This window comes from Halyomorpha halys, unplaced genomic scaffold (genome assembly GCF_000696795.3).
Source record: "Halyomorpha halys isolate HHAL.00 unplaced genomic scaffold, Hhal_1.1 Scaffold309.1, whole genome shotgun sequence".
In the NCBI taxonomy this organism is placed as follows: domain Eukaryota; kingdom Metazoa; phylum Arthropoda; class Insecta; order Hemiptera; family Pentatomidae; genus Halyomorpha; species Halyomorpha halys.
In genome coordinates this window covers 830516-842354 of record NW_027115271.1, presented here as the reverse complement: position 1 = coordinate 842354, position 11839 = coordinate 830516, and the positions used below count along the sequence as shown (strand labels likewise).

At 29.9% G+C, this 11839-nt stretch overlaps 1 protein-coding gene across 1 annotated transcript in view; it reads left to right on the top strand.

The window, feature by feature from the left end:
- Positions 1 to 3178: 3178 nt before the first annotated feature.
- Positions 3179 to 11839, top strand: part of LOC136797003 (odorant receptor 46a-like) — an 11934-nt gene continuing 3273 nt past the window's right edge. The window contains exons 1-3 of the mRNA XM_067052356.1: positions 3179 to 3220; positions 8387 to 8555; positions 10202 to 10773. Of these exons, the coding sequence (XP_066908457.1) occupies positions 3192 to 3220; positions 8387 to 8555; positions 10202 to 10773 (770 nt within the window). The 5' untranslated portion in view covers positions 3179 to 3191. The remainder of the gene's footprint in view (positions 3221 to 8386; positions 8556 to 10201; positions 10774 to 11839) is intronic.

The window sequence follows — 11839 nt, the reverse complement described above, 5'->3', positions numbered from 1 at the left end:
AAATAATAATTATTAATAAAAGATAAAAGTAAAGTTAATAACAAAAAACAATGACATTTTTTGGATTTAACAAAATTAATAATTGACTTCTATTATTGGGGGATGGAGGAAAGAAGTGAATTTAAGAAAAAGATGATGAGAAAAAAAATAAGATAAAATAAAAACCCAAAACCTCTAGCACCTATCTTGCACATTTCAGAACGACTTTGTACCAGTCACCCCATCTGTACTGTAGACATCCCACTTTAAGTACAATTCTAAAGAAAATAAAAACTTTTTTTTGGAAGAATCTATTAAAAAAAAATCAGCGACATCTGTTTATTAAATCATATCATTATTGTTTTTAAGACACAGTTATAGAAATCTCTGTATGTTAAATGCAATAATTAAAAAGAGTATTTAGATAGTACATATTTTGTACGCAATTGTTAAACTGGAATAATCGCAGTTTACAACACTGCCTTTGGAATATGTCCAATTTAATATATAGAAATCAAATTTGTTTGTGCTTTATGCGTTGTCATGCCGTTCATATGGTTGTCATGGGGATTTTTATTAAATGTTCAGTATTTCCCCCAGAGTTTGTTCCAATTTTTTCGATAAAAAAAAATGTATTAACTATTTTTTTTCATAGTTATTATATGCTAATATTTTTTTTTCGTTTTTCATAATCAAATAATGTTATTAGTGTGGTTATTCAATTCCCTGCAAAAAAAAAAAAATTAATTCAGACCATTATTACCTAAAATAAAGCCTATTTAACCTTTACTCTTGTTATAAAAGAAAAATGTAGAATTTAGGCTTGTTCTCTTTATCTTTTGTTTATTTCTCATTATCATTTAGTACTTAAAGCCCATGTAAGGGCGATATATTGGTTTCAAATAACGAATAAAGAAACATTCAAACATTTATTTTATACCTACGGTTCTAAATTATTAAATTACATCTGTTTTGATCCCTTTGGTGCAGTTTATAGAATCATAAACCACTCCTAAGTTTTGTGTTTATTTGTTGAATCGTGTAAAAGTTATTTTTTTTTTAAATACTTTTTTATTATATAATGTTATAATTATAATTTTTTTGTATGTTTATAATGTTTTTTATTTATAATTTTATTATACAGAAAAACTTAGTAAGTGAAACTAAGGAGGGTAGCAACAAAAAGAAAACAAAAACACCAAGTGTACTAAATTACGGAATTCAACGGAGATAAAGTGAAAAAAAAAAACTTTATTGGTAAACAAATAGTACAATGAACATTACGACATGCTACAACTATTACTAGTACAGATCTAACAAGCTTAGGATTGATGGGGGTATATATAGGAGCTGTGGAGGGAGGTGGCTCGGAGTTGTAGAGTCAGCAGGAATTGCTACCATAACTCTAGATAGATTTAGGAAAAAGTAATTTTTATTTATAAAAAATACTAGAATTCCATACTTATATCAATGTTTAATCGAATTGGCTGTACATTTGACATAAACTCAGTAAAAACTACTAAAATAGTACTAAGAAGTTCTACCTGCAGAGACCTCCGAAATCTATTTGTCATTAATGCTAGCACATGAAGTAAAATGGTCCTCCATTGTGATCTGTTTTGATTCTTACTCGAGTCTCAAGGCTATTCAAAATTTCCAAATTTCGCACAACCACATTGTTTTTCCATCATAACTTTAATCAAAAAATTACATAAAAAAGTAAATTTTCTGTGGGTCCCCAGTCATGCAGGTATAACGGGAAACGAATTGGCTGACACAGCTGCCAAAGAACCATCCACCCTATTTTCAGGCCCGATTGTAACATGGCGCTGTATGATTACCATAAATTGGTTCTGACCCAATACAAGGAAGCATGGTGCTGTTTTTAGTCCAAATTACCTGAAACAAATAAAATGAAGACAATACTTGGTGATACTCAACCTCTACCGCCAATCATCGAAAATCGGCGCGAACAATGCATCATAATCCAACTCAGGTTCGGACATACAAGAGTAACACACAAGTACCTTTTTGAAATAAATCCTTCACCGACATGTTTTAGTTGTTAATGTACCCTGTCGATGGAGCATTTCCTGGAACACTGTTCGCATCTAGAATCATCTAGAACGTCTTTTGGCCTCCGGGGACAACGTCATGTCTTACTGCCCGAAAATTGGAAGAATTTGTTTAAGTTTCTAAAGGAGAACAACCTTTATCGAGATATGAAACCACGAAATCCAGAATATGGTGCTATAGAACTCTGTAGTTGTATACGGCACCTGAAAATTAAGCAAGTAATAAATTAACATAAACTCAGCTGAGATATAATCCATTAGTATGAATGAAAAACATAGATTTTTTGGTCAAAAAGACATTATAACCTTATTTTTATGAAAATGGTGACCTTTTGCGACCAATTAGCAGCGACATGAAATAAATATTATCATCTTTGTTTATAGGATTACTGAATCTCATTCTGAGTAAGTTTAATTTTTGTTTCTGGGTACCATTGAAATTTGAAGAATTTGAGGAGTAAAATAGGTGATGATACAGTAGGCTCCTAAAATTTAAATTTTATATTTGTAAATGTTTTTATACAAATAAAATAATAAAGAAATAAAATATTATATAATGTTATTTACTGCTATGACCTAAACAGGTATAATAAGCAATTCATTTAATAATTAATCCAATGTGTAAAAATATTAATTTATATCAAACTTTCAATTGTATTAAATTAATCTACATCCATAAATCTAGCAATTGTGAAGCATTGCTTGGTCTGCTAGTTCTGAATAAAATAAATTAAAAGTTTGTTCAGATGTTAAAAAAAAGCAACATTATGTCGTAATTTACGGTAATATTAAGTCAATGCTTGCTGATAGTGGAGTAACATCATAGCAGAGATCTTACCTCATACTGAACATAGATGGCATCATTAACCTTCATTTGATATAATTTAAATTTCAACGCCCCCCCCCCTGGTCTTTTTAAATTTTTTATAAGGCACGACGATCACGTATGTATTCCAAGGATCGCCTGCCGAATTGAATCAATTATTGACTTTTCCAGCGGGTCCTGTTTCCACAGCCTTCATAAATTTATGAGAAGAAGTCGTGAGTCTTGATGTCATGCATTATTAGTCATAGAGAGCTTTTATAATTAGAGCTTTCTGGCCCAGTTAGGGTCATATGGTCAATTGGTTACCCATCATGTCGCTACAGTTCGAAACCACTCACAGGTACATGACCGATTTGAGTTTTATGAGATTTGAAGAAATGTTCAGTTTTCAATTTTTTCCTAGCTCCGAGAAATTTAAGAATCAGGAAACGAGTGTCCGATCTAGCTGCTAAAAGTTAAAGTGAGATCTCAGTAATCTAAACTAATTACTGTAGGTTGATGTTCAGATTAAATAAGGTATCAAGAAAAATGGTGTAAAAAAAGCAACAATGTGAATTTAAATAACTTTTTTATTAATTTTATTTTTAGATATTTGATAGTATGAAGTTTTAAAAAATTAACCTTTTCAGTTATTTTTATTTTCATCTGGTCCATTAAATCTTATAACTTCGCTGGTCACTGTCTTTTGGTGCCTACACTTATTTTTTTATCCCTAGTAATGCTATGTAATAATTTAAATTGTTAAAATTTTCATTTATTAGAATTTTTCATATAAGAGTTTAAAAAATACTCTTTGTGTTGATTTCTTATACAAAATTTGTATACACATATTTCCACTCTTAATTAAATTAATTTAATAATCAAATTATTTATACAATAAATGTTATTTCATTTATTGCTTTTTACAACTATATTTACATAGAGATCAAAATGGAATAATACAGGCATGTAGAGAAATTACCCATTAGTAACATTCATATTTCAACACAAGAAGATCTCGAGGCCATCCTCTTTTCAGCGCCTCGGAGGATTGTCAGGAATAGATGAAGAAGCAAGTTTACAAACTAGAGGGTTTTGGTGGTTAGGGAGTTTACTATGGAAGGATTGATACTTGGTTCGGGCTAGATCGGTTACAGATGGAACATTAAGGTCTTTATTGATGATTTTATTTGTGACAAAGTAAGGAGCATTGAGGATTTTACGAAGGATTTTGGATTGTAGTGATTGGATACAGGAGAAATTCGAAAGTTTAGTGTAGTCCCCAAAATTCAACTCTGTATGTCCAGTAGGCCTTCTTATTGTCAAGTAGATCAGTCTTTTGTTATGAATTGGAAGTTAAGACCGTTTGTAAAGAGAGTGCTGTCATAGTCGGAATCGACGTGCAGTTTCAAATAAATATTATATATTTCTAATTCTAACAAAATTTATTATGAGGACTTTCATAGGAATTAAATTATCTGATATCGAAACTTTGTAAAAATTTCCAATTTCAATTTTAATGGTGATTGCAATGACTTGCCAATGGATCTGGAAGCAAAAACTTTCTTAACACATATGCACTTTTATTTGAAATAAATTTTTTTGGAGTTTTTTCTTGGTGACTTTTTTTTTTTTTTTAACGCCAGTTCAAAATAGCGAGATTACATTGTATATCAAGTAGTTATTATAATTTTTTTTTTGGCCCATTAAAAATAAGTATGCAACAGAGAGCCCACAGAATACAGCTGTCTAATTATGAAAGGAAAAGAATAGATTATATCGAATACTATACATGTTTCATTATTTAGTTTATTAAACTCCACCAGATATTTTTTATGTCTATCCCATTTACCATTGAAAAAAAAAAATTAAAAACATTTCCTTTTGAAGGTTTCAGCTAGTCAGTGTAACAGGGGATTTCCTTATCATTAGTCTGCAGTGAGCTGATAAGGAAAACTGTAACTGGAGCCAATCGATATCGCATTTGCTGGAAGCTCCATGCTTCATTTACAATTTATTTAAAATATACCGGCAAATTTATTAATAGAGATTCAAGCATTTTCCTTAAGATTGAAAATAAAATTAATTTATGGAAAATAATTATTGTATTTTTCCTTATTACTTTAAGTTGATTTAGTCTTTAGGGGGACTCTTCATTTTTAATTATGTATTAATCAGCAATTTTATTTTTCTTAGTATTTTCTTTATTGAGATGACATGGTTAGTAGTCAAAAAAGAGTACCCAAAATGGACGAAAACCTATTTATTATTATATATTATTATCATAATATTTATTAGACACCAATGTTTTGCCTCATGCTAAATAAATTGAGGTAAGAACATTGTATAACATTACAGGACTATACTGTTACATATAGAAAATTATAAAAAAATACAGAAAATAAATAATAAGAATTTTATGAAATAATTTAAATAAAATAAAGGCACAGCGAACCTGAAAGTTAGATGCCGATATTTCAGCAGATAATTATTTCTTCCGTTAATGTATTACTGTACTCTATAAGCCACACCAAAAGGCACATACCGGATCTAATAAAACAAATAAAACCAAAGACATAAAATAAAAATTTTAAAACTTTTTTAAACTTTCTCAAATCGAAATTAATGTTCCCCCTTATATCGACATTAAATTTAAATGATAGTAATATAGGTTAGGTAAAAACTTTTTTAAGAGTTAAACAAAGTTCATATTGGTTTTAGCACCTCAAGAAACGCTTAAATAATAATTTTCAAAACAAAAACAGAAAATTAAATTTTCTTGGAAATTTTCATTTTACACTATATTGAACCTTAACCAATCTTCACGGTACTTAAAAGTAGCTTAGGGCTCTATAAACCACACCTAAGAGCATAAATGGATCTTTATTATTAATAAAAAAACTTTATTTAATTGATAGATATTACAATCTGCCACACTATTGTGGGTAATAGGTTATAGTGATAAATTATCACATTCACACTAAAATAAGAATGAAAATAAATAAATAAATGAAAGATATAAACAAAAAAAAAAGTATATAAAAATAAATAAAATCTCTCTTAAAACATATACAAACAGAAGGATAAAAAAAATTAACATAATCAAACTATATGTATGAAAAAATAAATAAATAAAGTAAAATAATATAGTCTCTAGTCACATTTACACTCTTCTATACAATATTTACACAAACGACCTGAGGATCCCTAAGCCCACTCTATCTCTCACGTGTGAGTGGTAGAGCAGAGCTCAAAAGATCCCAGCGCATCCCTCTCGCCGTATCACTGGTAGTGAGCCAGTGGAGGCTGAAAATGGATCTAATTAGACAAATAAGAACTTGTATTTTTTTTATTTATTGATATTTACAACTGTATAAAAAAAATACAACAAGTAAATTTGATCATAATGACATAATGATATGATACAGGATGTAGAGAAACTACCCAGTAGTAGAACTCTAAAAACAGTTTACAATATAAGGTCACGAGGCCATCTTCTTTTCAGGCGCCTCGGAGGATTGCCAGGAATGGAAGAGGAAGCAAGGTTAGAAACTAGTGGGTTTGGGTGGTTAGGGAGTTTATTATGGAAGGAATAATATCGGGTTCGGGCTAGATCGGTTACATAAGGAACATTTAGGTCTTTATGGATGGTTTTATTAGTAACAAAATAAGGAGCATTGAGGATTTTACGCAGGATTTTGGATTGTAAAGATTGGATGCGAGAGGAATTCGAAGGTTTAGTGGAGCCCCAAAGCTCAACTCCGTATGTCCAGATGGGCCTTATTATCGTCATGTTGATCAGTCTTTTGTATTGTGTTGGAAGTTTAGACCGCTTGTCTAGTAAGTGCTTTAATAGTCGGAATCTGCGTGCAGTTTCCTGTCTTTTCAGTCTTGTGTGAGGATTCCAGGTTAACTTGAAATATAAAATTAAATGTTTCAAAAGTATTTTTCTTCATTTGTAACTAAGATTTCACCCTTATAACGGCAATAAATCTAAATGGTGGGATTGTAAAAAGAGTAAACATTCAGCTTTCAAACTGATTTATTAATGTAGGAATTGGATAAAATGTAAAGGAGAAAAAAAATCCTCCAAAAAAACTTGAAAAATGTCTAGTTTTTAATTTATTTGAAAAAATTATTTTAGGGTTATAGGCAACGCTATAAACGAATATAATTTGCTTTTTCATAATGCAATTTTTTCGATCTACTTTACTCAAATCCTAATTTTTTATTTTAATGAATAAAAATAATTTAATAGAATCAGTAAGATTTTTTTCTTACTATTATACTAGACTTACTTCTTACTATACTAAGAATGAGACAAATCGATTGGCATATAATAAATATGAAAAAAATTTATACTTTTAGAGCTAGGTCCCAAAATTTCTTAATTTTGTTAATAACTTTTTTTAATTTAAAATCCAGAACATTTAGCAAAAAACCACATCGCAGTCGAAAACGCATAAAGTAGGAAAAGTAGGAACAAACATATATTGATTTTTATATTAGATATTTTTTCTATTGAACTTATCTATTATATATTTTATGATAGTTAATTTTATTGTCATTTCATTTTTATTATATATTCCTCTTTTTACGTGAACACTATATTTTGTTTTTGTTTTTTATAGATCATTTACGTTAGTGTTAATAGTTAATTTATTTTGGAAAATTTCTTCAAATATTTTTCATTTCTATCACCCTAATTTTTATCTTGATTATTGTTTAATATTTCATCACTGTTTTAACAGATCCATGATTGTTCTTAGTCTCTTAGTCTCGTAAAATTGAAATTAAAGAAAAGGCAATACTTCCCCGCCGGACCCACCCCCGAGGAGCGACGGTCCTATATCACTTTTGAAATACTTGCTTAAAACGGGAAGAGGAGAATTTAAGATAGTTAAATCGAGCAATATTTAAAAAGCCCCTGAAATTGAAAAAACAGCATGAAATCATTAAATTCGAAGGTTATTTATTTATTTATTTTTTTGAGATTATTTTCAGGTCCTCCCTTTTTTTCTTTATTACAGCGAACATTTTACTCTGGGGAAAAGATTGGTTTTTGCATTCACGAAACACCCCTCGCCACAATAGTTGTTAAAGTTGTTATAACAATAGTTGTAGAGTGGGTGTGGAGAGTTTCATGCCGTTTACATTTTCAGGCGCTTTTTAAATATTGCTCGATTTAACTATCTTAAAGTTTCCTCTTTCCGTTTTAAACTAATATTTCAAAAGTGATATAGGACCGGGGGTCTTAGCGGGGCAGGTCCGGCGGAGAAGTATGGCCTTTTTTGGGTATTATGATCTCCTCTTGTTAGATTGTGACATATCATACATCGACCAGCCTACTCGCTATAATTATCTGTTTGAAAAGTCAGATAAGTAAGGCTACCATAAAGGGTGAGAGTGGAGGGTTTCATTTAACCATCAATTTAAGGAATATTCATTATATGGAAAGTGAGATGAAAAAATTTAGAAAATAAGGAAGAATAAAGTTGTTCATTAATTCAAAATTATAATTATGCAGTTCCATGATCCACCTACTTAGAAGAAGTGGGCTGAAACTTCCTTGGGTTAAGCACCGCTCCTACTGGAACCAGTTCTGCTACTTTGCGTACGATATTTTGCTCTTCACTATCGGCTTGTATCAGTTCATATGTTCTGCATGCAGCATCATATTTGTCCCAACTTTCCAGGTATGAAGATATCATAATGTTATTTATATAATATACAATTAATTTCATTTATATAATTATTTGCAGTAATGGAACTATTACATTAATAAATATGATATATTATTAACATAATATATAAAGTGGAAGTGTTTGAGCCATTTTTTAAAAACACATTTATTGAAATTCACAATAGTAGGGGTATTCATGACCTTTAGTTTAACATATTAAAGTGTGTTAAATGGGAAAACCTTATGTTAAATGGAGAAATATTTCCTTCTTTTACCATGTTAAAACGATATAAAATGTTACATGGTTGAGAGTCCGTTAAATAGAGAATAACGTCACGCAACAGACCGGCTGAGTTTATCACCATTTTATTTGTTGTCGTGTAGGTTACTTGCTCGTGTTTTGTGTTAGTATTGTTTTGGATATTTTTGTAACTAATAAAGCAATGGACGACAGTAATAATAATTTAATGACAGTTGTCAATTAGCTCATCTTGATTCTGTTGCTCACAAGTTTAAATTTCAACAAGACACTCAGAAGTTAAGCTTTCACACAACCTCCACTTTTCGCTCAATTTAGACATGTTGTAATAAATTACGTTAATCAAAACTTAGAAGTAAACAATAACATGATGTTTTTGATGAAAAGGTTACAAAAAAAGTTGCTCCAAAAATCCGCTAGGAGCTCTTATGCATTCAACATTTAACATAACTTTAAATAGGGCTGCTCACAACTTATAACATTTAGCATTGTAAAACATTTTACATTTAACAAAACATTATGAATACTCCTGGTATAAAACAATACAATAAGTGAATGTGATAAATGTTTCAGAACACATGATAATCTTTGAAAATAACCACCTAATGGTGATACTTCATCATTTCTTTAAATAAGGAGATCCCGTGGTAATCTTCTTTCCAGACGCTTAAGAGGATTACAAGTAATTGTTAAAGATGAGAGATTAAGAACTAATGCGTTTGGGTGGGTAACGATTTTGGAATGAAATGGGGTATATCTATATTGGGCCAAATCTGCAACGTTCAAATAAAAGCTAGTTTAATGGACTATAAAGTAATTTTTAATGTTTATCTTCGTAGGAGTAGTAGTTTTCACGATATTCGACAAACTCAATTTACAAAATGTTGATTTCTAGTTGTTCAGACAACAATTTTGATTAATGAAAAAATATATCTCAGAAAACGTAAGACGTACAGATACGTCTGCCAGCGATCAAATTAAAGCTAGTTAAATGTGCTATAATGGTGTCCACAACGATTATCTTAGTAGAAGTAATGGTTTTTATGATACTTTCCAAAATAAATTCATAAAATGTTAATTTCTAGTTGCTCGGATAAAATTTTTGAAAATAGAAAAACCTATATATGTCTGTTAGGGCTCTATATTTTAAAACATTTACTCAACTTTAAACGAATTTTTTTTAGGCTTTCTAGTACGGAGGGTGATTTTAAATTATGTAGAGCTACGAATGAAAAATTTGTTTTTACTTTATTAAAATTATCCAAATATACATTTATCATGAAATTAAGCGAATCGCAACTCATGTATGCTAATTCGTAAAGATGTTTTATAACCTGTTTCAAACGAAGTATGCCAAAATTAAAATTAATTTTTAATTATCAATTATTTTTTAATTGCAGGACATGTGCACATTAGGGATTGTGACTTCAGTTCTTGCCACTGGAGGCTCCATTACATTATTCTACTTCTTTTATCAAAATCGGCTGGAAAAGTTCACTGACAACTGGAATGCATTGAACGACAACATTTTAAACAGCGATTTGGACAAAAAAGACTTCTTCCGCCAGATGTTCCTCCAGGTCGCTAAGAACAACGAGTCCTTCACGAAGACAATCTTGTTCGTCGTCTTCTGGACACCGATAATCTACTGCACGCCTGTTCCTGTTGTCGATGCCATCAAACAATCTTACCGGACGAATCTTCCATTGCCGATTCTGTATCTCTACGACGATCGTCAGCCGGTAGTATACGAGGTGACTTTCTTCCTGCACATGATGGGGCTTGTGATTTCAGTGATGAAGAAGTTCGGTAACGACTGCTTCTTCTTAGCCCTCTTCAAGATACACATAGCGTACCTGAGGTACCTTTCGGTTGCAATCAAATGTGAGGGGACAAAGTTTAGCAAATGTAACAACAAAATAATCAAACAGAATCTAATATCCTGGATCAAAATACATCAGCAAATTGTGAAGTAAGTGAAAACTAATTGTGGTATCTTATTATAGTTAACATAGTTATATGTAATTTTAATTTATTTATTAGTTTTTGCAAATTTATTTATATACTTTTTTATTGTTTTACTGCTGTAGCATTTTTTTTTTTTTTTAATAAAATGTAACGTGTAACGGATTGATCTTGTGTTGTGGATAAGTGGAGAAGGGAGGTATAAGAGAGAGAAGAATAGACAGCATAGTGTAGATAAAGTTGAAAACAAAACAAAGAGAAAAAGAATGACTAAGAAAAATGTAATATAATTATGTGTGGAAGTAAAAAAGTGGAAAAAAATGAATAAAACCCCATATATATTATTTATTTATTTTTTTTGTTTATTCAATAGTTTTATAAGGATTTAAAATTATATAATTTTGTTTTGTCACTTTTAGAAAACTATTATTTTTAATAACTTCGAATTCACAAGCAGATTATTTCGTTTATTCAACAGTCCCATAGGGTAGTATATTTTAAATCTTATTTTGGTTATAACAGGAAGAATGTTATTTGTTTTTATTTTTTATTCATTGATTTATTTATTTTATATATATTTTTTTTCTCTTAATTAATTTGTACTAAAAGAATGTTATTTTATAATTTCATCTGAGAATATTCTATTTTTAATCTCTTTCTTATTTTATTTTAATTTTCTTCTTTTGTTAAAGCATGATTTTATTTCGTAATTAATTTGTATTTATAGTATCATTTTAAGTACCTAATATTTACAGAGGGCATACATTTTCATTTCATTCTTATTACTTCATTAGCCTTTTCTCTTTTTCTTCTTATTTTATCTCTTTTTTCATTTGTTTTAAGAAGTTAACATGTTTAAAAATATTCTTTTCTTTTTTAGTTATCAGTTGTACTTGTTTTCAAAAATTATATTGTACCCAGAAACCTGAATAATTTGAATTTCTCAATGAGACACTGTAGTCCCAGAACATCATGGCTTAGTGTAAAATTGTAAATAATTCAAGAACAATAAAATCTCTCTCTCTCTCTCTCTCTCTCTCTCTCTCTCTCTCTCTCTCTCTCTCTCTCTCTCT